Source organism: Trichinella spiralis, assembly GCF_000181795.1.
Source record: "Trichinella spiralis strain ISS 195 chromosome Unknown Scfld6, whole genome shotgun sequence".
In the NCBI taxonomy this organism is placed as follows: Eukaryota; Metazoa; Nematoda; class Enoplea; order Trichinellida; family Trichinellidae; genus Trichinella; species Trichinella spiralis.
This window is the reverse complement of record NW_003526945.1, coordinates 3,923,692-3,949,925: the sequence shown is the minus strand read 5'-3', so window position 1 is coordinate 3,949,925 and position 26,234 is coordinate 3,923,692. Positions and strand designations below refer to the sequence as shown.

At 35.5% G+C, this 26,234-nt stretch overlaps 5 protein-coding genes across 5 annotated transcripts; 2 read left to right on the top strand and 3 right to left on the bottom strand.

Annotated features, from left to right (window-relative positions):
• Positions 1-48: 48 nt before the first annotated feature.
• On the bottom strand, positions 49-7,283 carry Tsp_08686 (putative laminin B). The gene is made up of 29 exons (XM_003373911.1): positions 7,263-7,283; positions 6,899-7,141; positions 6,758-6,817; positions 6,577-6,699; positions 6,402-6,491; positions 6,213-6,330; positions 6,017-6,135; positions 5,777-5,941; positions 5,487-5,711; positions 5,308-5,448; positions 5,083-5,247; positions 4,924-5,016; positions 4,655-4,863; positions 4,450-4,582; positions 4,189-4,302; positions 3,845-4,083; positions 3,574-3,782; positions 3,399-3,505; positions 3,074-3,251; positions 2,902-3,011; positions 2,647-2,830; positions 2,147-2,514; positions 1,937-2,077; positions 1,690-1,854; positions 1,387-1,590; positions 1,189-1,313; positions 995-1,115; positions 305-770; positions 49-263 (listed from the first exon to the last, which is right to left on the bottom strand). The coding sequence occupies exons 1-29, from the start codon at positions 7,281-7,283 to the stop codon at positions 49-51; spliced, it is 4,851 nt and encodes a 1,616-aa protein (XP_003373959.1).
• A 1,326-nt stretch (positions 7,284-8,609) lies between these two features.
• Tsp_08685 (laminin subunit alpha-1) lies at positions 8,610-9,890 on the bottom strand. The gene is made up of 4 exons (XM_003373910.1): positions 9,746-9,890; positions 9,399-9,519; positions 9,167-9,320; positions 8,610-8,711 (listed from the first exon to the last, which is right to left on the bottom strand). The coding sequence occupies exons 1-4, from the start codon at positions 9,888-9,890 to the stop codon at positions 8,610-8,612; spliced, it is 522 nt and encodes a 173-aa protein (XP_003373958.1).
• Positions 9,891-12,412: 2,522 nt separating this feature from the next.
• Tsp_08684 (serine/threonine-protein kinase RIO1) lies at positions 12,413-17,318 on the bottom strand. Its single transcript, XM_003373909.1, has 17 exons — positions 17,223-17,318; positions 16,294-16,344; positions 15,876-15,981; positions 15,749-15,812; positions 15,636-15,642; positions 15,084-15,119; positions 14,973-15,021; positions 14,828-14,906; positions 13,931-14,114; positions 13,820-13,881; positions 13,611-13,775; positions 13,416-13,556; positions 13,256-13,359; positions 13,014-13,192; positions 12,868-12,960; positions 12,582-12,797; positions 12,413-12,523 (listed from the first exon to the last, which is right to left on the bottom strand). Exons 1-17 carry the CDS (start codon positions 17,316-17,318, stop codon positions 12,413-12,415), a joined length of 1,743 nt encoding a protein of 580 aa, XP_003373957.1.
• Positions 17,319-20,356: 3,038 nt separating this feature from the next.
• Tsp_08683 (putative SH2 domain protein) lies at positions 20,357-22,409 on the top strand. The gene is made up of 6 exons (XM_003373908.1): positions 20,357-20,494; positions 20,632-20,727; positions 20,910-21,116; positions 21,285-21,461; positions 21,530-21,854; positions 21,970-22,409. Exons 1-6 carry the CDS (start codon positions 20,357-20,359, stop codon positions 22,407-22,409), a joined length of 1,383 nt encoding a protein of 460 aa, XP_003373956.1.
• Positions 22,410-23,475: 1,066 nt separating this feature from the next.
• Tsp_08682 (putative tyrosine-protein kinase Fps85D) lies at positions 23,476-26,083 on the top strand. Its single transcript, XM_003373907.1, has 7 exons — positions 23,476-23,522; positions 24,105-24,177; positions 24,314-24,409; positions 24,582-24,788; positions 24,957-25,133; positions 25,204-25,528; positions 25,644-26,083. The coding sequence occupies exons 1-7, from the start codon at positions 23,476-23,478 to the stop codon at positions 26,081-26,083; spliced, it is 1,365 nt and encodes a 454-aa protein (XP_003373955.1).
• Positions 26,084-26,234: the final 151 nt, after the last annotated feature.

Here is a 26,234-nt window from a genome sequence, read left to right as displayed (position 1 = left end):
TTATTGAACAAAATCAAAAAAAAAACATACAAAAAATCCCCAGCGAATTTACACAATTTGCCAACTTACACTGACATTCAGCACCGACCAGAGCGTACCTGGACTGACATTCCGAACAGTCCCTGCCGGTGACTCCTTCTCGACACGGACACTGACCGCTGGTCGAATCGCAAATTTCAGACAACGAACCGTAAGGATTGCAATCGCAGGCGGTGCATTTCCCGCCTTCTCGCTGCGGGTCGCCAAAGTATCCGTACAGACAGCTGAAAAGTAACAAATTCATTCACAAGCCGCCACCGACAACTGTCGGTTCGGTCCCTACTGTTCGCAATAGACTCCAGTGTAGCCGGGTTCGCACTGATCGCACGCATATCCTTTGCCCGAAGCAACCAAACGACACGACTGGCTGAAACTCTGATCCGCACGCGGACAAGCGCATTTTCGACAATCATGCGGCGTTCCTTCTTTTGCATTGCCGTAATAACCGACGGCGCAATGTTCACAATGATCGCCGGTCGTGTTGTGCTGACAGGACTGGAAAAAATGAGCAACGAAACAAAATGTGCACAAAGAGGTAGGTGAAAATGCGATCGCCGACGATTAGAAGCAACAAAAACAGCAAAATTTACCAAACAGACGCACGTTTCCCGGTCGCAGCTAGACGAATGTTCATTGCAAGCGCAAGATTCTGCCCAACCGACCAAATCCAGCTCGTTTGTACTATCCAAATAATTCACGTGCTTCTTGCGGCAATACCCGTCGGCGGGTTTCTTGAAAAGAGGACAATTATTCACAGATGACAAATTTGCATTTTTACAGCAAATATTCAACAAATATTTGCCATTAACAAAGAAACATACAGAGTAATTTTATGCCTCTCCTACTGCCTACCCCTCAACTCACGTCCACAGTTCACAGTCGTGTTCACTGTTCAGTTGTTGCTGCCCAGTTAGCAGCAAATAAGCAATATAAATTGATCTATGAAAATTCTCACCTGACACGACGTTCCGCTGTAGTCTTTGGGACAATCGCAAGCTTCAACGCCCACTGCAGTCTTGTTTCCGGCTAAAGTTGTGTTTTCGTACACAGCCATGTCCATTGTCACTCCGCTTAAGCTGAAACGCAGCAACGAAAAAATAAAGTAAGTATAAAGTAAAAATAAAAATGAAAACTCAAGCTGCTACACACCTAGCTTCGTGAATACGCTCGTTGAAGGTGCCTCGGATGTAAACTGCTTGCAAATTTTGCAAAGCGGTCATGAACGCTTGGCGAGAAACTGGCAACTCTTTCTGTTGACGAGCTTTCCACTGATCCTGTTGATGTTGAACAGATTATAATTGAACCGAGTGAAAATTTCACGCTTAAATTTATCGAATTCTTCCAAACCTGTCGAAGCTTGACCGTATAGACACCGTTCGGAGAAATTTCGAATCGACTTTTGTAATGCTCAAATACCAGTCGATGATTGCCGACCAATACAACCAGCGGATATTGTTCGAAAAGACGTTCGTCTGGCTTCAGTGAGCCGTCAATGAAATGATTGCCAATATTGGAAACTTCAAATCGGAGCAATCCATTGTAGGAAAGAATCTACATTAAAAAAATTTAAATAAGAATCAGCGTCGAATAATTTCACAAGATAAAATTGAAATAATGAGAGAAAAAATGCATATAAAAAATAAGGTATACTTTGTCTCCGAGAAATCTTTTCGGCAAAGACCAATAAATGGGAGTATGGTCAGCTGGATATGAGTTCAGGACAAGCGGTTCAGAAGGCAACACTTCCAGTCCATGGATACGCGTCGGGTACAGCCATGGCTGGACAAAAAACGCATGCCGATCTTCGGTAATAATCTGAACAATAAATGGAAATGACGAAATGAAATAGCAGATATATATATATATATATATATATATATGTATGTATATTACAAACCTGTTGCCAAACAAACGAAGACTGAATGCAAAAGTTTGTTCTTTGAAAGCAAAAACATTCCGTGCATCCGTCTGGATTGGCTTCTTCTAAACTGAACGAATATGGCTGACATTCGTCGCATTTTAAGCCATGCACATTTTTCTATGATAAAATTATTAAAATCAATCAAAGGAATCTTCAAACGGATAAAAACATCAATTCTGCACCAACCTTACAAGCGCACTGGCCTTGATCATCGCAAGTGCATCCATCTGAGTGACATGTATTCGGATCGGTACCCGGCAAAAAGCACTGGCAAGGACGACAGACAGGAAAGTCGAAAAATCCCGGCATGCAAAGATTGCACTTCTGGCCAGTATAGCCGGTGCGACATTTACAATTGCCAGTGTGCAAATCGCAAACAGACGACTTGGAACCATCGATATTGCAATCGCAGGCCTCACAACCTTTCAAAGGGTCATAATTCCAAGAATTCTGCGCGCACTGTTCACACATGTCACCAACAGTGTTCGGGGGGCATACGCACTCGCCTGTGGTAGGATGGCATACGTGCCCTGGAGCTGGACATCGTGGACATTCTGCAATGAAAATCAAATGGAAAAGTAAATATTATATTTCTATTCGGCAATTTTCAATTAACCTATTCGACTATTTCATCATAATTATTGCTAAAACAATTCAAACACAGACACACACACACACAGACATACCTTTGCATCCGTGGCTAACATATCCAAAATAATTCGGAGCACACTTGTCACACTTGTCACCTGCAACATTATGCTTGCACTTGCACTGGCCAGTGTGTTGATCGCAAACTTCGTCATCTGAACCGTGCGGATCACAGTCACAAGGTTTGCAACCTTCGCCAGAGGAAATATTGTAATAACCATCCTTAAGGGGCAAACAAATATGAATATGTAAATGTGCAATTTCATAAAATTAATAATATTCGAATCGTCTACCTGGCACCGATCGCACTTTTGACCAACCACATTCGGCAAGCAAACACACTGCCCAGTTTGCAAATCACATTTTCCATTTTCCACCGAGCCGGGTGCAAAGCAATTGCAAACTAAAACACAAAACAATAATAAAATTACAGTTCACATCAAACAGAAACAAACAAGCACATACATCGACAGCCTCGTTCTGAGAAGTCATAATATCCAGATACACAAGTGTCACAGCGTTTGCCAAAGACGCCTGCTTTACACGGACACTGACCAGAAACGGGATCACAACGCAACGATAACGAGCCGACTTCATTGCAAGCACATTCCACACATCCGTTTTCAATATCGCCGTACCCTTCCTAAACAGACAAACCAATGAACCAAACAAAAGAAAAAATACATATATACATTTCGATATTACACAGGTCAATTTCATTAAGCTTTTTTTTCAAATTTTCGATAAAAAATAAGAATATAAATATAAAACAAAGAAATAAATTGCTCACTTCACACTGATCGCACTGCCTGCCGATAAAATACTTCTTGCAAGGGCAGGTACCGTTCGACTGATCGCAGTTCAACGACAACGAGCCATGTAAATTGCACCCACAAGCTGACAAGAGAATCAACAAACACTTGATCCACACAAAGAAGCAATGGACAGTAAAGCTCAGAACTCACCTCGGCAGTTGTTCTCCAAAGCGTTTCCGTAAAAGCTGTCCTTGCAACGTTCACAGTTCCACCCTACAGTATTGCCTATGCATTTCAAACATTCGCCAGTGCGATGATGACAGTTTCCAACCGCTGCTGTGTCAACATTCCCATTGCACTGACAAGGTTGACAAAAATTGCCGGGCACCATTGGATCGCCAAAATAACCATCGGCACATCTACAATGCATTCCATTACACGTCAATTTTCACAGATACAAAATATATATATTGTGCAATACTGTTCGCATTTGATTCCAGTGTATCCAAGCTGACAGTCTGTACAAATGTAGTCTGCGGAATATGAATGAGCTAGGCCATATTCAGCGCTGATGCAGGTAGGACTGAAATTGTTCTCCGGATTCAACAATGGGCATGCACAAGGTTTGCAAGCCGAATCACCGCCTTGCAGTTGGGGATTTCCATAGTAACCTCGAGCGCAGTGTTCACAACGTGCACCAGTTGTATGATGCGTGCAGTCCTGTACCAGAGATTTAAGAAAAACTATATATTACATTTCCGCCGACAGAAATTAAGAAACACGCAAGTGAAACATATCAAATGAAAAGTATTTCGATAAAATTACCAAACAATGACCAGTGTGTGCGTCACAACGTAACGATCGACCGTTGCACAAGCAAGCTTCACACCGACCTTTGTAAAGAATGTTATTCAATCGTCGATGACCAGGGATACAGCTCTACACAAATATATTTATAAGAGAACAATTGAATTGTATTTTTTTGTCCCAATCTATTGGGCAATAATACAGTTTTAAAGTTTGTTGAAATCCATTCGAAACACATTTGAATATGAATCAAATTAAAAAATGCAACGGATATATTACCTGGCAAGAGAGACCAGAATATTTTTCAGGACATTCGCACATTTCAACACTTTTCATCAGCGAACTGTTGTTGTTGTTGTTGCTGTTCTCAGCAGCCTCAACAACGGCCACTTCCATAGAAATGGAATGAATGCTGAATAACAAATGAAAAAATAATTTATAAGAAAAGAAAAAATTTAAAATAAAGCAAACAAAAGCAAATTACTTCGATTGCAGTTGAGATTTGCGATAAACTGCTTTGATCATCAACAGTTCCACATTTGCCAACACGGTCATGAAGTCCACTTTGCTCACTGGTCGTTTCGATTTCACATCACGCCATGACCAGGATTCGTGCAATTTTACGGTTACTGTAACATTTTCGCGCTCGTAAAACGGTTGATCAACGTGATGCTCAATTTCCAATCCATTTCCCTGTTTAATGTATTTTGTAATCTGTTTATCTGTTTGTCATTTGTCGTGCCTAGAACATACTTTCAAAACGACATCGGCAATTGGAATGTGAGAACCATCACGTTCTGCTACGAAATAGACGTAATAACGAAGGTTGCCTCCGTAAGAAGCAATCTAAAATAGTTTCTATTTGCATATTCAGAGCTTTTCCAATTACTAAAAGAAAAAAATCCAATATACCATGTCTCCAGTGTAGTTGTTTGGAGCTTTCCAATACATCAATGTCATATCGTTTATACGACGGTTGTCCATGGTTAACGATAGACCACCAAACGTTTCGTACGTTGGTTTGTAAGATTTCGAACCATCCAAATTGGACAAAGTCCAATTTGACATGTCAATGATCTAAAATAGAACAATATGGCTGGTAATTTCATGTTAAAAATATTTAAACAACAAGCAAACCGTCCGCTTGGCCAAATTAGCCTCTTTGCATTTGTCCGTCATGCCAAAGCAGAAACACGCTGTACAGCCGGCGGGATTATCCTCGTCCAAGTTGAAAAATCCTGGTTTGCAATGGTCACAAAATATTCCTTCCACATTTTCCTGAAAAATAATATCAGTAATGGCATATTTAAAAAAACGCTATCATCATTCAAATAGAAAAGATTGCACTGCTGAATATTATTTTGGCACTTTTCAAATGCGCATACTTTGCATATGCAATCCTCCTCGCAGGTAGCATAGTTTGAAGAACCAGCACGAGAGCATGGACAAGGTTCGCAGACAGGATAGTTACGATAGCCGAGAGCACATCTTTCGCATCGTTTGCCTCCGAAGCCAGGCTTGCAGAAACAGTCGCCGGGTTTCTGAACAAAAACGTTTAAAACGTCAATTTGAAAATTTAACAACAAATAAACAAGTGCACCCATACCATTCCCTCCGGTGCAGTGGACTGTTCTTTAACACACGACCCGTCAATAGAACCCAGCGGATCACATTCGCAAGGTTGGCACGTATTCTGATCGTACACGGATACGCCAGTTGGTCGGTAAAAGAAATCTTTACATTCTTGACAATTGATGCCTTGTGTGTTGTGCTGTAAATTTATGCACAATATGTACAAGCAAAAAAAAACAAATAATTATGGAATACAAAAACCAATACAACTCACTTTACAATCAATGCACACTCCACCTCCTTCGTAGATACCTTCGGGGGTCAAACTGAGATGCTGCTTCTCCACTTCAGGGTCATATCTACACTCCGTCGCATGATTGAAACACTGACAAGCTAAAATTTGCATTTTGTTTCTTACGTTTCTTATTTTTACATAAAATAATAATAATAATAGATCAGTAATAACTCACGTTCACAATCGCCCGAATCGCTGGTCGTACCTCGGCGCCACTGTTTCTGATTGAACAATGGACAGCATCGTTCGCAATTTTCACCGCAGGTGTTGTGAACGCATTCACATTGTAATTGCTGAAATGCATTAATTTTTCAACGAAAATCTCAAATTGATGGAAGAAGAAGAATAAAGTTCTGAAACTGACTCCTGAAACGGGATCAGCTGGACAACTTTCAGCATGGCCGTAGCAAATACACTGGCCACCAATGCTGATGTCACGAATTGCATAAAAGTACTAAAAGGAAAATAGAAATCGAGATGTTAGCAAGTGAACATTTGAATTGTTTGAATGAAAAAAATAATCAAATGAGCAAACTTACCCTTCGGGTAACAGACTCATCAATGTGTTCATGCTTTGGTTTCCTGGTGATGTAAATCAGATCAGAATTCAATGTACGCAGTTTCTGGAATCGAAGCCGGACATATCTTGCTCTTGTGAATTCCTTGAAACATTAATGTAAAGTTTATAAAAATGCATGCAAAATTGAACAATTTTTTCACCTGCAAAGTATCGCTTGGACCATCGACGCCAGGTCTACCATTAACTAGTGATGTGTGAATCTGGATTGAAATGGAAGAAAATTTTTATACACAACAAATTCACGAGGATTTTCTCCAAAAGTTGAAAAATCTACAACTTACTTCGCCATCTTCCAGTGGATCCAACTTGGAAAACTGACTAGTGCAAAGCACCTCATCGTCTCGTGTTATTTTCGGCACTACTGCAGCAGCAGGCACGCCATAATAGCGCATGCATGCTTCGTCCGAATAAGCAAAATACTGCCAAGGTTTCCATTCAATCCCATCAATTGACTTTTCCAAAATCCAATTGCCCGGCCTCGGTGCAATTGCCGCTTTGACAATTACGTACGCAATTTGATAATGCTAAAAATAGATTCTTATCAAAAGTATAATTTTTCCCCACGTTTAATCTTTAGATTATAAATAATATCTGGTGTTGATATTGAAAGAAAAAAAGAGAAAATCAAAATTATAAAACTAAAACTGGACAATCATCGCATTTCATTTTTAAACAATATCAAATTAAATTTGCAATTTGTAAAAGGTTGAAAAAATTTTGAAATAATCACAACGAACGAAAAGCTATGTTACAACATGTTGCAAATCGCAGTCGCTCTGTCACACACCGACGAAGTTATTATACATCGAAATGTCAAACGAGATAAAATTTACCCCCAACATAATAGAAGCAACCTTCAAAGAGATACTTCGTAAATTGTGAAACAACTATCGCAATAATTTATGGTAATTTTGATAGACAATTGAAAATTTATTTTTCGTCTGATTGACAGTTATTTTGACACTCAGCCTCCCCCACCACACCCCTTCAGTTCGAGTCAAGCGTTGAGGTGAAATTGCAAAACCAATTCAACAATGAAGTAAGCAATGAATCATCATCCGTTGACATAACCCCTCTCAAAGAGGGGGGGGGGAAGGAAAGTTGTGTGAACACAGTAAATGATTGTGTGCCAACGGCATTAGCAACAATTTCGACAAGTCGAACAACAGAGCATGCATGAACAAATAAAGCCGATGACGTAAGCGTGTATAGAATAAGCTGAATATTAGTTGAGATTACAAAAATGCCAAACGCATCTACAATCAGCGTTGAAAATGCCACTTGACCATGTTTCACAAGTCGACATTTTTCACATGATTCAATGTTAAAAAAATAAAAAAGGAAAAAAGTCTTGCTTTTGTTTATTTTATAGCAAAATTTTCAGTATGTAGGACAAACTTTCAATACTGATGCCTGGTTAAGTAAACCTTATATATATATGAAAGTGAAAATTATTTTTAGCAATATTATTTGCAATTTACAAGTTGCATTTGAGATGCTTTGAAAAATATGGAAACTTTTCTTCTGTGGTAATTGAAAATCTGCCCAAGCCGTATGATGGAAATTGTTGCAAGAAAATTTCAAATTATTCGCTTGAATGAGGAAAGCACAAGTGATAAGAGAAGGGAAAATTATTGATATTTTGATTTGAAATGAGAAAAAAGTTCACTGTTGCATATTTTCAATCAATCTCATTTGAACATTCTATGAGTCATTCTTTGAAAATGCAAACAAAATCTGCAACTGTGACTAGACAACTTTTTGCAAATGAAAATTTTTTCTCTCATTAGCAATTGAAGAAAGCAGCTTTTCGTCCTATGCAACAATTATCAGACACAGTTGGAAAATTTCGTTCACTTCAACCCGATTAACGTTCAACTAATTTCTCTTCCCTTAACCCCAGAAATTTGAATAATTCATATTCGCCAATTGATAAGTGGAAAATAACAAATAACAACATTCACTGGTCATGCAATTAAGCTGTCGTTTCGTCTAGCCTGCGGCTGACCAGCCAAAATTGACACAATCCAGTTCAACGCCCAACAAACTGGACAACGTTCGTTGATCGTTGGCACATTCCAACATCATTACATTCTTAAACCGATTTTACACTGTTGCTTAGTGATGCTGGTTTGGTTAAAAGAAACAACTAAAATAAGCGGCACCGTTGGGATAGTGAGAAATTGACCAAAACGACGTGCTAAACTGCCCCGCTGCTATTCACAGCTAGCCAGGGTCGAAATGTCGACCCTTTGGCCTTCTGGTTGTTGTAGTTTTTGTCTTCCACAGCGCCGACAAACTTTCAATAAAGAAAAGTAAAAGAATAACAGTGCAGCTTAGAATCCGCTGACCCTGGTCATCTTGACCACCACACACACTCACTAACTAGCCTTGACTTGGGAAAACAAACGCACGCAACGGGACACCGTCGCTTGCGGACGCGGAGAACAATTTGGCAAACAGAAAAGCTAAGAGAGAAACGCCGTCGGTGAGGGGAAAAAGCAAGCGACCGAATTGAAAGAAAGCAACTGAGAGCCACTCAATCTCACCTGACGGAGGTCGAGAGTGATCGTTACCCACTCGTACTGTAGACCAGTGGCGATGGTCGGACTCTGCCAATATCGGTTGGTACCATCGTTGGCAAATTCAATCGGATGTCGTTTAGACGGATTGTTATTGTCACAAACATCACACTGAGGAGATCTGAAGATGAACAGTAAAAAAATAAATTAAACTACTCCAGACATTCGAACCATTCCTTTTATTTTCTCCTTCTTATACCTCATGAAGACATGCTCGACCAGTTTGCAATAATTTTCCGGACCCGACTCACCGCAAGTAGCGTTGGCCGTAATGATCGCATTCGTGGCCAAATTGAATATATTCGGAAAAAGACCACGGCCTAAAATACTCGATTTTCATTTCTGGATCATTAAAATATTTAAGGAATTTTTTTTTTATAAAAAGAAATTGTTTCTTCTTCTCCATCTTCTCTCATATATGTTAAATTACAGGAAAGTGACAAATGACAAACTTATCGCAAGTAATGTACAACTTTGAGCTTCAGTAAAGTTTCTCACATTCCGTCACTGTAGTCTCTTTCAAAGTTTAGCAAAACACTGGCTTACCGTTCTTGCTTCCGCTGAATTCGGCGACGTAATAATCATCAGATGCCCAATCCCCGTCGGAAAAGTCCGTTAGTGATAAATCGACTGCACTTGTAAAGAAGTTGAATGTGATTATAAGTAGGGCTGCCCAGAGCTTGCCGGTCATGCTGTTGCTCAACGATTTCACAGTGTATGGCACAGCTCGACGAGTACTTGAAGCCAGAGCAACTTTGAGTTGTTTCGAAACTGGTGATGATGATGCCCAATCGAGCGCTATTCGTCAATTCACCTACCAGCGGTATTACTGTATGATGATCAAGAACATGCAAATTACCGTATTCCGCAAACTGCACTCTTCTACGTTGGATTGACGATGAATTTATTTGAAAGTAAATTTCCGTAATCTACATGCATAAGTATAATTTGTGATTTTAAAATTCTATCAATATAACATATTTACGCTCATTCAACATGAGAGCATTTCAAACCCGGATTTCCGATTCACAGTTTAAGCAGCGGTTCAGTACTTCAACATCAAACTCAAAGTAAAAAGAATATCAACATTATTGTTTTGAATTTCAATTTACTACATCAACTCTATTTTACACTAATTTATTATGACATATGAGCTGCAGTGCTTTATCTTTCACATTTTGATACTTTTTCATTAAACTTATTTTGTTTTCAAATAAATATTGAATGTATGATGAATAAAAATGTGAAAATATTTATTATTAATATAAATAGGCAAATATATATATATGTATAACTAGTGAAATTTGATTTAAATGAAAACAAAAAATGTTTATGCTTTGTATTGGTTGAATGGTATTATAATTTTCACTTGTAACCATATAATATTGATTGCATACATGTTAGTTGAATATTTCAGAAATCAGAATTGAATTTTTACAGGTTCCTTTAAGCATTCATTCATTCATTAATCGTGGTTTTTCATCTGACTTGGGTGGAAAGTTTTGTTTCAATTTGCAACTCAAGATTGCAGCATTATGTGCCCTGATTCAAAAAGGTCCAATCAGTACTTATCAACAAACGGTTCATTGAGCAGCGAATTAATTGAATGTCTGCAAACGCAGACCGCATCAGCGAGAAAATAAATTTCTGCACTGCCTGTCAAGTGGAACTGAATGTTTGAAAATTAGCGTTTCATAATCAAAAAAGAAAAGCAGAAGAGAATAAATGATCGCAAATGTGAAGTGATGCAGTTGCCCGAAGGTTGCGATGCGATGAATCAGAGAAAGGTTGTCGGCCATGGCCGGATTTCTGCTTTCAGCAAGTCAATTTTACAAATGAGCTTTTTCGAACGAGGCAAAGGACGGCGTATTTGAATAGAAAAATAAGATAAGACAACACTTTGTTCCACCTTTAAATTAAAATGCGATCAAATGATCATCCTCAGCCGATGAGCTATAAATAAATTTAATAATTAAACACAAATTGATCGCTTCCTTGACCTGTTGCTTGTCTGTTTGTAATTTACGAAATCGCGTGATATTGTTGGGCTTGGTCATCTGTTCAATCATTTTCCACTTTAAAGTTCAAAATTGAACAAGTAAAAACCCATCGTTAAAAGCAAAGCTATAGCACCGTACCATTCGATTCAACAACAAAGGGAAATTGATACTTATTCAATAGGCCAACAGAACAATTGCAAAAGTATTTTTTTTTCACAACATAAAAAACCATGCACAGCTTTAGACCATTATTATCATTATTATTATTCAGTAAAACGCGGAAGCTGCAATCAGATAGCACTTTTTCAAAGTTCATAGTGTTCAAAACTGAAAATAAAATGAAATTCCATCACCGATGTGCCAGTAAGATGTATTTTTTTTTAATATTTTCGTTTCAAAGCGTAGTTTCATTGTTCCGCATTTTATTTTCTTCTTCCAGATGCTTCAGAAATTCCATGCAAACGTTTTAAATGCACTGAGTCATAAAAAATTAAAGTTTAGCAAAAATTCTGCAAAGCATATATATATATATATATATATGTATATAGCCCGCAGAGGATGATCAATTTCGTTTCAGAAACAACAACCCCTTGAACAAAGCATTCGCATATTTGTTCAGCGTTCAGCTTAGAACAAACTTTTGAAAAAAAAATCCGCACTGAAATAAATTCTTTTTGCGGCTTTTATGAACCAGCTTTCGACGGAAAAATTTTCTCAACTGCAGTTGCCTGGCCTGTCTGGAGACAACAAGCTTGTCCCCATCTTGTATTGTTTGTTTAAATGAGAAAAATGCAACGCGCTTTCAAGCGAATGCATTGTGCTGATTTCATTCACGCTCTTACAAAGCACAAGTGCTTTTCTATTCAATCGCAAAAGTATCCGTTCGTATATTTTGCTTTCTGATCAGCATAAAACTTTGCTTAACAGTTACCCTAAACAAATATAAACGCTTCGCCACCTGCATTGCAGTTATGATGCAAATACTTCAACAAAAACATCATTTCAGAGCTACATCACTAATAAATAAATAATAATAATAATAATAATAATAATAATATCACTTATATCACCCTCCTCCCTCCCCTAAACAAGCTACAAAACTGGATACTGAACACAAACAAACAATTCAGTAAAAAAACCATACATTTTCATCAAGGTTTAATTCCAAGCTTCTTTTCACCTCATTTAGAAATAATTTCGACTTCAAGAAATTTTACTTTCGTTTTGCCAACTTGCTCAGCGTTTGCTTTCGCTTCTTATAGTACTTTCTCAACTTTTCCTGACGCTTCTGGCGTTGTTCAAACTTAACCAACTTTTTTCGTGCCTGAAAATCATAAACTTATAATAATATTTCGCAATCGATTACTTGAACAAATTCTCACCTTCTTGGTGTTGGGAGATTCATCCCGTTGACGAAGATTCAACGATACAGATGGACCTTTTCCGAAACATTCCGTAGCCGAGCTAGCCTTCTTCGACGCCGCTGCTTCTTCTCCTCCAACAACAACCCATTCATCACTCAAATCAGACGATGAATTTTCCGATACTTTTGCGCCAGTCAAATCATCTTTCATTCCTGTAACTACTGGATAAAATACCTGAAAGAATTTTTGAAAAATTAAATTCAAGATTAAAACGTTTTTCTCCAATAATAATAATATCATGTACATCCAATTGCTCTCCCGCTTGAACTGATTCGTAATCTTTTTCAAAAGTAAGAACCTCAGACAATTTTTGTTCAATGTGCACCAAATTGAAAACCTAAATTCAATGCATTACACTGTTGTATATAGTTTAGAAAAACAAATTCAAACTTCTTCATCCACAGCTTCCTTAGCGGCATCCTTATCGGACAAAGAGTTCTGCTTTTGACGAAATTCCAACAATTCGAGGAATTTAAAGTAAGCTTCATCCTCTTTAACAATTGGATCAGTTACAAATTGAAATAGCTCTTTCACGGTCAAAACTGTGACACCGCGTTTGGAAAAAAATTCTATAATTACATTCAAAAAATTACTAAAATATACCAAAAAAATTATATTCGACGTTCAGTTACTGTTCAACTGTTTGCAATCTCTTCGCAAAAATTCCAACGCATAACTATCGTCATGCTCCACAGCTTGTGCTACATCAATGATGAACAGCTGCATGTTATGAAAGCTGCAAAATGTATATCCATTATCATTCAATAAACCAATTCTCAAAAATCACATTACATGATGTTGTACTCGCTCAGATCAGCGTGCACCAATTTACACTTGTTAAACAAAGAGCGCAGTGTCATGCAAATTTCTTGATAATGATAATCCCACTCCATTGCAGAAAGTTTGACATCTTTAAGCAACGGAGACGGCTTCCTAACAAAATCAAAAATGTCAGTTATATTGTAAATAAATTTATCAAATTCTAACTCCTTCTCTCCAAGAAATTTCATCAACACAACATTTTCCAACTGAGCCAACGGTGCCGGACACGCAATATCCACTTTGTCGATTCGCTTCAAATTTCTGTATTCCTTCTCTGCCCATACTTTTATTTTTTTACGAGGATTTTTACGACAATAACCACGGCGATAACTAAATAAATAATGTCATATTGTACAGCCCAAAAAAACTCATACCGAAATTCTGAAGATATATATCTGTCACGATCTTTGAAAGTCATCACACTTGTTCGATACACCTTAAAAAACCTAACTTCAAGCAAACATCAAAACAGCTAATATGCTTACTTTAACGGCCACATCCCCACGTTTACTGGACGCACGATAAACATTGGCTTCCTTACCAGTGCTAATGCATCCGTGAACTGCAGTGATATAACCACGCTGTATCAATTTGAATATATTCATACGGGTGCGTAAATCAAGTGCTAATTCCGCCGTGGCACGATCCTGCTTGTCTCGAATACGATGCCTAACAAAACAAAAAATTCATAAAATTTAAAAATATCAATATTGTACAAATTCCTGTAGTAAAAAATATCAATGTCGTACAAATTCCATTCTCAAATCAAAACAAAATAATACAACCTAATTATCCTACATTACATATTACAGTATGCTGTTCGAATGTTATTTATCATTCTGCTTGCCGAAACAAAAAACTCAATTCGGCCATTTTCATTTTATTTTGGGAATATTTTCATACAACGGAAAAATAATTAAAATATAACATAATACAAATGCTTCTAAAAAACAGTTTAAAATAAGAATAACTGACTTTAAAAAAATTTCTAATATTAAAACATTAAAATATAGTATTTCTAAAAAACAGTTTAACTTAGACATTAAAACAAGTAACTGTTCAAATATTCATCATTCATTTGCACAATTAATCAACTCATATTAAAATATTTCCAATACCAAACAATACCGTAAATGAGATGTGAAACTGAATTCAATGAATAAGATTAATATTTTAAAAATTCATTCAAATAAAATAGCATTAGCAGTCATTGACTAAAACTAGATAAAGCTGTTTTTTCATGCAATACAAGCTCGGTAAACATTTTGCTTCAATTAAAAATATACAACAAAACAAAGTTACTACAACTAAGTTATAAAATTTGCACGTCAGTTATAAAATTATAATTAAAATGGCTTAATTATAAAAAAAAACATAAATACTTATTTTCATCAGTATTTCGCTCATGAATTTCCAACGCCTGTCGCATGTTTTTGTTCAGCTTCGACTCTTCAACATCTTCTGAAGAGAATTAATTAAATTCTCATTATTATATATTAGATTTCAGAAATTTCCAAATATGCTAACCAGAGAAATCTCTCGCGTCACCGGATGTTACATTTTCATCCTTTTCCTCCTGAAATTGAAAAAACATTACACTGTAAGGTTCAACACTTATCATAATCAGCAATTACTAACACCATCATGAGCGCACACGACATCAGAATCATCCATCTAAAATCATTGATTCATTAAAAGAATCAACCTTTCATTACTGTTTTTCAGTTAAAAACATAATTACCGCTTTTTGATCACCAAAAGAAGAAATGGACTTCTCGGAATCTAGATGTACATACAATAGAAGATGTAAAAAGTTCAATGAGAATTAGAAATCAAGTTCAACTTTAAAATAAAACGAAATTACAAAATAAATTAATCAACAGATAAAGAATTATTAAAAACTGAAAAAAAAACATTCAAAATGCATCATTAAAGTTTAGTCAAACAATAATAAACAACAGCTTTTCCTTCAGATTAAGCAAAACACAGCAAACCCACTCAAATAACTTAAAAACGACTGTTACCTAAAGTCAAACTCGCTAAATTTTTCGTAAGATCCATTCCAGACCACTTTTCTACAGCAGTAGAGAAATATCGAACGACCAATTTTTAACAGAAAGAAAATAATAAAAATTACAGTATATAAAGAAAAATCAAGCATACTTATGTGAAATGGGAACGGTTATTTACTGATTGACTGAAAATCATTGATAAATGAAATAAAATAAAATAAAATAAACTGCTTTGATTATATCATGATATAATTAATCTTTAAAATATTTTTCATTCAACATTATTCTGACCGTTCATAACAATGCAGAAGAAGCCTAGGGACTGAATGTGTTGATGTTTTATCGGTGGGCTGCCCTGACGTTTTCATAATATATTGCATATCTGTGAAGCTGCTGCGAAACGTAAAATTAAATTAACCTGCGCAGAAAATACAAAATGCTAATGGGGCGTATAATGTTGAAGTAATTTTAAATAGATATCTCCAATCTGACCAACCGCATACAAGCGGAAAATACAGTTCTGCCTGGAATCGGTTTTTTCTATGAAAAATTTCAATGTTTCAATATAAAAAAAGAATTCATAAAAAACATTTTCTCAGATAAATATGACAAAAGTAGCAAACAGTTTTGTTATGAATTCGGCCTATAGAAAGTTCGACAAAAATTACGACATTACACCCGTGAAATTTTAACGTAAAGTAAAACATGAAGTACAAAATCAAATTACATCGTTATTTCTTGTAAAACTCTGTCTAAAGAAAGATTCATGAAAAAAGAACATTTTAATTAATGCTACTTATTATTACTTTTGCAATCTTCTATTATCGAATGGAAACCATATTCGATTTTTCTTCGTTTAAGCATTCCTGAACATCACTTCGTTCACTCTAAATAAAATAACATTAAAAGGCAAAACATTAAAATTTAAACTTAAGGACACGTAGCATTAAATGTTCATATAAATAGCTAGCAAAGAAATTGCACTCATTTGTTAAGCCCGCTTTCCTCCTCGACGGTTGTCTTCGGTAAGCGCTGATGCTTTAATACTGTTTAATCGCAGTGTAATATTTCACTGATTTTGCTAATGACATATAACTTTTTCAGCTTGCTTTGCTTGTCAACCATAAATGACCGAAAGAACAACAAGAAAAAAGAGCACGTTCGTTGCAGATACAGTAAAGGATAATAAAGGAGTCAAAAAAACGAGCTACGAAGCTGAAAATCATTCCAACGAATCCAGCGAGGACATGACAATGTCAACAGAAACGGTATGTACGGAAAACAATCAGAACAACAAATTCAAAATTTCATAAATCAGTTGTATAAACAGCATGTTCACCAGAAAAATGCATCAGTCATTTATAAAGTAAATAAGTATCCAAATGTACATTTGCTCATTTTTTAAGAGCCAATTGTCCAAAATAGAAGTGGAGGAAGTAACAGTACGTAGATGTTCAAATTCAACACTGTACAGAACGAAGCCGAACCCAATCAGGGTAAGTTTACAAAAAATATAATTAAAATTTGCTAAATATGTGAAATATATTTTAAATAAAATTTTTTAAATTACTGTTGACTACGATGATATAATTAAATTAAATTACTATTACTATTATTATTGTATTATAAAAGAATGAATAAATTAGATATTAATAATAAAGTAAATTTTTTCAAATTGCAGGAATATTATCAAAAAGTTTTGATGAATGAAAGGTTTTATCATGGTTACCTGCCACTCAAGGATGCAACTGAAATACTGAAATACCAACCGAGCGGTTACTTCTTGGTTCACGTTACAAATGAGTGCGGTTTTCTGAATCCGGTTGTACTGTCCGTCAAGCACTATGCAGACGTTATCCATCATACGTTGGAAGTAGGCGTAACGGGAGTAAGTGTCAGCTATGAATAATTTAGCCTAACAATTTCACCATTTCAACTATTTCAAAGCACATTACAAGGAGCATTGTTTTAACCGATTTTAAATTTTCACACATACAGTTATTATCATTTTCATGCTCAATCACTTTGTGAAATTTACATTTTTAATTTAGAAATGCTACACAGCGAACAGGATGTTCGAGACCGTTTCACATATAATTGAACATCATGTGCAAAGCGGACAGTTCATTGATGACAGTATAAACTTTCGGCTGATTGCTCCGGCAAATCTTTGTGATTGGCAAATCAAAACTGAAAATGTGATAATTATGAAGAACATTATTGGAACGGTAAATGCAATACAATATCTCATAGTTAACGTTCAGCAGTTAAAATAAAACAACGCACCTGTTTAAGGGATGTTTTTCGAATGTAACGTTTGCACTTCATGTTGACAACGGAAAATACATCGAAGCTGCAGCAAAATGCCCAAAGGAAGTAGCAGAGGTAGACACAGTTGGGATGATGTATACAGAACACCGTTTATTACAACAGCTCGATTGCCCGTACATTATCAAGCCGTTTGGTATAACAGTGTTCACGGAGATTCCAATGATGGTAATGGAGTATGCTAATGGAGGAAGTCTTCTCCATTATCTAAACGATTATTCGATAAAAATCAAGCGTAAATTCAAGTTCTGCTTGCAAATAGCGTCTGCTTTGCAGTATTTGAAAAGAAAAAGTACTTGAAAATGTTTTCTTTTACTTATTATTTATCACGTATTTTTAATTATAATCAGCATTCGAATGCAAAATTATCAATTACAATTACAATTAATTGCAAGAAGCAATAGATTATTTCAAGATTTATTATTTTTTTAGACTTGATCCATCGTGATATTGCCGCAAGAAATTGCTTGGTGTTCAAAAGCACTCATAAAATCATCGCAAAGCTGTCTGATTTCAATTTGTGCAAAGAAATAACGGAAGAAGAGGAAGATATGCCTTACATTTCTCTTCGCTGGAGCGCTCCTGAATCGTTGCGTGAATGTTTGTGGTCATTTGAATCAGATTTGTGGATGTTCGGCGTTCTGATGTGGGAAATCTTCACCAACGCACTTAATCCACATGACCAGGCCAACTTCGAAAATACTGCAGAATTTTGTTCATATTTAATGAATGGAAACACACTGGAAATGTTGCCAGAGATCCCACTTGAAATTCAAACGATAATTCTTCGCTTGAACTCGATTAATCCAGCTGAGCGAGGAGAACTGGAAACCGTCGTACAAGAGTTGACTGCTTTATTAAATGAATGCTAAATGCAACACACAAGAATTTATTACTGATCGAAGAGTCATCTCTTCAAACTTCACCTTATTTATCAAAGTAATCATTGAACAATCTTTTCTTCAAAACTCAAACTGATTAAACTGAAAGTAGCAACTATTATTATCATTATCACTATTACAACTATTATTATTATTATCATCATCATCATCATCACTATTAATTATGATTTTTGAAATTCATCAAATAAAATGGTCAAAATATTTTTGTATTCATTGTCTCCGATTAGCGATAAAACGGAAATTCATACTTTTTGTTCTCAGCTGCACCAAAAATTATACAAACGCAAATGCAGAAAATTACATATTATTATACAACTTGGCAAAATACCCAAATTTGCAATACATGTATAAATCACCTGTCGAACATTACAGTTGATTTAACTACGTTTTGGAAATCTATCATCAATATTATACAAAATCCTGAACCGCAATCCTCCACTTCCATTTACAATGAAAACAAATTATGAACTTGAACAAAAATGCTATTTTATCAAAGTTACCGTGATCAGCAGAATATCTGCCTTTTAATGAAACATTTCACGTGTTCAAATAGGTTTTACAGGCATTGTCGTCTACTTGTGTTTTGGTGCAATTAATGTGGAATGCTGTAGTTGATCTTTTGTAAAATAAGCGCTTTTCTCAGCACTGATTTCTTTGATTTTAGCATCTAAAAAATCATCTACATGGATTTACAAACGTATGAAACAAACATTCCATTTCATCATCTAAACTAGACAAAAACGAATTAAGTGTGAAGTTTAGCAACAGTCTAAAATGGTTTCAATAAATAACTTTGCATGTCATAACATATCTCGATTTTGGTCATCAAAATTATTAATGCAACTCACTATATAGTAATGGTAGGTGCAAGTAGGTAAGTTGTAAATGTCAGCAGATGAATGAATTAGAACTGCTGCTTCAAAAGCCTACAAAGATGTTGTTTGAAAATCGTTGCACAATTTCATCACGTGGTATAAAATTCATGGAAATTTTACACCTGAAAAATGACTCAGATAAATGAAAATCAAGTTGGCCGTAAATTTGGCTTTTCAATCTACAGCACAGTAAGCAGAAGATACAGTTCGACCTGGAATCGGTTTTTTCTACTAAAAATTTCAATTTTTCAATTTACGGGAATTTATAAAAAAATATCCTCTCCATGGATACAATAAAAGTAGTAAACCGTTTTATCATAAATTCAGCCTACAGAAACTTTGACAAAAACATTATATCTGTGAAATTATACATGAAAGTAAAACATTGGAGTACAAAATGAAATTACATTGTCATTTCTTGTAAAGCTTCATCTATAATAAATTCCGAACCTTATTATTTTAATTAGTGATACTTATTACTTTTGCAATCTTCTATTATTGAATGGAAACCATGTTCAATTTTTCTTCGTGTAAGCAATCCTGAAAATCACTTTGGTAACTCTAAATAAAATAACATTAAAAGGCACACATTAAAACTTAAGGACACGTTGCATTAAATGTCTATATAAGTAGCCAGGAAACAAAATTTCACTCATTTTCTAAACCTGCTCTCCTGGACGACGGTTGCCCTCGGTAAGCGCCGATACCTTTATACTGCTTAAACGCAAAAGTGCAGCATTTCACTGACTTTGCTAATGACATGTAACGTTTTCAGCTTGCTTTGCTTGTCAACCATGAACGACCAGAGGAAGAACAAGCCACGAATTTACATTCCTTGCAGAGATGATAAAGGCAACGACGACACGTGCTTTCTACTGAAAAATCAGTCGAACACGAACAAGCCCAATGCCCGTGTAAAGCCAATGCAAAAGGTATGTGCGATAATAAATAGAACAAGAGAGTGTAATTTCATAAATCAGTTCCATAAACAGAATATTTACTTTTGTAATGCATCAAGCATATGTGAACTAGATAATTATCCAACTGAACACATATTTATTTCTTTCAGAATCAACCAGCCAAAGCAGAGGTAGTGGACACAATGACAAGAAATGGAAGTTCCGTTTTGACGGCTAGTAAATCGAATTCGAGGAACCGAATGCGAGTAGGTTTCAGAAAGATATTTATAAAATTTTCTGAATACGCTAATAAGTTTTTCAAATAATCCTTTTGAAATCATTGTGAACTATGATGATGGAACTGAATTGAATTATTATTATTATTATTACACTTCTACTGTATGAATAATGTTGCAAATAATGATGAAATAATCTTTTCATTTTTCAGGAATTATATCGCAAACAACTGTACAATGAAAGCTATTTTCATGGGTACCTGACACAAAAGGATGCCAACGACATACTAAAATACAAACCAAACGGTTACTTCTTGGTTCACACTACCAATGAGCGCGGTGATCTAAATCCGGTAGTGCTGTCCGTCAATTACTATGGACAAATTGTCCATCATCCGTTACACGTTGGCATATTGGGAGTAAGTGAGGGAGCGCAATGAATAATTTTGTTGAACAACTTCACCGTTTCAATTATTTCCTAGCATATTCATTGCAAGCTATATTGCTTCGACGGATTTCAAATTTTTACAAAATCAAATATCATTTCGATGATTAAATACTCTATTGAATGTCCATTTTTTATTTAGAAATGTTTCGGAAGAACCAAAGTGTTCGATTCGGTCTCTGATATGATTGCACATCATATGGAAAGTGGAGAGTTCATTGAAAACAGAATAAAATTTCAACTGAAGACAGCGGCAAATGTTTCCGACTGGCAAATAAAAACTAACAAAGTCTTGATTATTCGGCATGACATTGCAAAGGTTAATTCATTATAATAACATTTGTTAGTTAATACTCAAATTGAAACTAAACAACGTACCTGTTTAAGGGATCCTTTTCGAATGTATCGTACGGATTTTATACTCACAACAAGAAATACAATGAAGTTGCGATAAAATGCCCAACAGATGTAACATCAGTAGACACTGTAGGGATGATGTATACAGAACACCGTTTATTGCAACAGCTCGATTGCCCGTACATTATCAAGCCGTTTGGTATAACAGTGTTCGCGGAGATTCCAATGATGATAATGGAGTATGCCAATAGAGGAAATCTAGAAGATTGTCTAAAAAATGGTTCGATCAAAATCAAACGCAAAATTCAATTCTGCCTGCAAATTGCCTCCGCCTTGAAATACTTGAAAACAAAAAGTACTTGAAAAAAGTTTCTTATTGATCATTTATCGAGTTTTTTTCTTATAAGCAATGTTCTAAAATGCAGGTTCGTTGGAAGTTAACTTCACGACATTATTGATTATTTTTTCAGAATTGATCCATCGGGATATTGCCGCAAAAAACTGCCTACTGTTTATAGATTTTGAAAACGCTACCGCAAAGCTATCCGATTTCAAACTGTGCAAAGCAATATCTGAAAAAGAGAAAGATTTACCCAGCATTCTTCTTCGCTGGAGCGCCCCTGAATCGTTGAGTGAAAGTTTGTGGTCGTATCAATCAGATTTGTGGATGCTTGGCGTTCTGATGTGGGAAATCTTCACCAACGCACTTAATCCACATGACAAGGCCAACTTCGAAAATACTGCAGAATTTTGTTCATATTTAATGAATGGAAACACACTGGAAATGTTGCCAGAGATCCCACTTGCAATTCAAACGATAATTCTTCGTCTGACCTCCATCAATCCAGCTGATCGTGGAAAAGTGGAAACCGTAGTGAAAGAGTTGAATACATTATTACGTGAATGCTAAATGCATCACACGACAATTTACTACTGATCGAAGAGTCATCTCTTCAAACTTCACCTTATTTATCAAAGTAATCATTGAACAATCTTTCCTTCAAAACTCAAACTGATTAAACTCAAAGTAGCAACTGTTATTATCATTATCACTATTATTACCATTATTATTATCATCATCATCATCATCATTATTAATTATGATTTTTGAAATTCATCAAATAAAATGGTTAAAATATTTTTGCATTCAATGTCGCTGATTAGCGATAAAACGGAAATTCATACTTTTCGTTCTCAGCTACACCAAAAATTATACAAACGCAAATGCAGAAAAGTACATATTATTATACAACTTGGCAAAATACCCAAATTTGCAATACATGTATAAATTACCTGTCGAACATTAAAGTTGATTAAACTACATTTTTAAAATCTATTATCAATATCATGCAAAATCCTGAACCGTAATCCTCCACTTCCATTTACAATGAAAACAAATTATGAACTTGAACAAAAATGCTATTTTATCAAAGTTACCGTGATCAGCAGAATAGCTGTCTTTTGATGAAACGTTTCACGTGTTCAAATAGGTTTACACGCATTGTCGTCTCCTTGTGTTTTGGTGCAATTAATGTGGAATGATGTAGTCGATCTTTTGTAAAATAAGCGCTTTTCTCAGCACTGCTTTCTTTGATTTTAGCATCTAAAAAATCATCTACCTGGATTTACAAACGTATGAAACAAACATTCCATTTCATCATCTGAACTGGACAAAAACAAATTTTATCTAAATCAATCAGTGTGAAATTTAGCAACAGTCTAAAATAGTTGTAATAAATAACTTTGCATGTCATAACATATCTCGATTTTGCCCATCAAAATTATTAATGCAACTCACTATATAGCAATAGTAGGTGCAAGTCGGTAAGTTTTAAATGGCAGCAGATGAACGAATTAGAACTGCTGCTTCAAAGGCCTACAAAGATGGTAGTTACGTTATTTGAAAATCGTTGCAGAACTTCACCATGTGGTATAAAATTCATGGAAATTTTTAATCTGTAAAATATCTCAGATGAATGAAAATCAAGTTGGCTGTAAATTTGGCTTTTCAATCTACAGCACAGTAAGCAGAAGATACAGTTCGGCCTGGAATCGGTTTTTTCTACTAAAAATGTCAATTTTTCAATTTACGGGAATTTATAAAAAAAATATCCTCTCCATGAATACAATAAAAGTATTAAACCGTTTTATTATAGATTCGGCCTACAGAAACTTCGACAAAAACATTATATCTGTGAAATTATACATGAAAGTGAAACATTAGAGTACAAAATGAAATTACATCGCTATTTCTTGTAAAGCTTCATCTGTAATAAATTCACTAAAGCGAACATTTTAATTACTGCTACTTATTACTTTTGAAATCTTCTATTATTGAATGGAAACCATGTTCAATTTTTCTTCTTGAAGCAATCCTGAAAATCACTTTTGTAACTGTAAATAAAATAACATTAATAGGCACTTTAAAACTTAAGGACACGTTGCATTAAATGTCTATATAAATAGGTAGGCAAAAAAAATTCGCTCATTTTCTAAACCCGCTCTCTTGGACGACGGTTGCCCTCGGTAAGCGCTGATAACTTCATACTGCTTAAACGCAGTTCAACTTTTCACTGACTGTGCTAATGACATATGACGTTTTCAGCTTGCTTTGCTTGTCAACCATGAACGACCAGAAGAAGAACAAGCCAGTGGCACAAGTAAACCCAATGCCACAGGTATGTGCGATAATAAATAGAACAAGAGATTATAATTTTATAAATCAAATGTATAAATGGAATAATTACCACAAAATACATCAGGCATATGTGAAGTAGATAATTATCCACATGCACATTTGTTAATTTTTTTCAGATCCAACCATGCAAAACCAAGGTTGAAGACGCAGTGACCAGAAATGGGTGCTCAGTTGTGACCGCTCGTAAATTGAAGGCGAACAACCCAATGCGAGTACGTTCAAGAAAGCTGTTATTAAAATTTGCTGAATATGCGAAAAAGTGTTTGAAATCATTGTGAACTATGATGACAGAATTGAATTGAATCAAATTATTATTATTATTATTATCATTACACTTTTACATTATGTAGAAAATAATTATTAAGTAATTTTTTAATTTTCCAGGAATTCTATCGGAAAAAGTTGTACAATGAAAGCTATTTTCATGGGTACCTGACGGAAAAGGATGCATACGACATACTGAAAAACAAACCAAATGGTTATTTCATGGTTCACATTACAAATGAGCACGGTATTCTGAAGCCGCTAGTGCTGTCCGTCAAGTTCGATGGAGAAGTTGTTCATCATCAGTTGAACGTTAGCATATTGGGAGTAAGTGAAGGAGTGCAATGAATAATTTTGTTGAACAACTTCACCGTTTCAATTATTTCCTAGCATATTCATTGCATGCTATATTGCTTAGACTGATTTCAAATTTTTACAGAATCAAATTTCATTTCGATGATCAATCACTCCATTAAATGTCCATTTTCTATTTAGAAATGTTTCGTAAGAACCAGAGTGTTCGATTCGGTCTCTGATATGATTGCACATCATATGGAAAGTGGAGAGTTTATTGAAGACAGAATAAAATTTCAATTGATTACAGCGGCAAATTTTTCTGATTGGCAAATCAAAACTGACAATGTTTTGATTATTGAGCATGACATTGCACAGGTTAATTCATTATAATAACATTTGTTAGTTAATACTCATAAATTGAAACTAAACAACGTACCTGTTTCAGGGATCCTTTTCCAGTGTATCGTACGGATTTCATATTCACAACAATAAATACAATGATGCAGCGATAAAATGTCCAACAGATGTACCATGGGCAGACACTATAGGGATGATGTATACAGAACACCGTTTATTGCAACAGCTCGATTGCCCGTACATTATCAAGCCGATTGGTATGACAGTGTTCGCGGAGATTCCAATGATGGTAATGGAGTATGCTAATGCTGGAAGCCTTGATAATTGTCTAAAGAAACTATCGTTCAAAATCAATTGCAAAATTGAATTCTGCCTGCAAATTGCCTCCGCCTTGAAATACTTGAAAACAAAAAGTACTTGAAAAAAGATTCTTATTGATTATTTATCGAGTTTTTCGCTTATAAGCAATGTTCTAAAATGCAGGTTCGTTGGAAGTTAAATTCACGACATTATTGATTATTTTTTCAGAATTGATCCATCGGGATATTGCCGCAAGAAACTGCCTGCTGTTTAAGGATGTTGAAAAGGCTACCGCAAAGCTGTCCGATTTCAACTTGTGCAAAGAAGTATCTGAACAAGAGAAAGGCTTCCCCAGCATTCCTCTTCGCTGGAGCGCTCCTGAATCGTTGATTGCAAGTTCGTTTTCGTATAAATCAGATTTGTGGATGCTTGGCGTTCTGATGTGGGAAATCTTCACCAACGCGCTTAATCCACACGACAAGACTAACATCGAAGATAGTGCAGAATTTTGCTCATATTTATTGGAAGGAAACACACTGGAAATGTTGCCAGAGATCCCACCTGCAATTCAAACGATAATTCTTCGCCTGACCTCCATCACTCCAGCTAAACGTGGAGAAGTGGAAACCGTCGTGCAAGAGTTGAGTGCTTTATTAAGTGAATGCTAAATGCATCACACGACAATTTACTACTGATCGAAGAGTTATCTCTTCAAACTTCACCTTATTTATCAAAGTAATCATTGAACAATCTTTTCTTCAAAACTCAAACTGATTAAACTGAAAGTAGCAACTATTATTATCATTATCACTATTATAA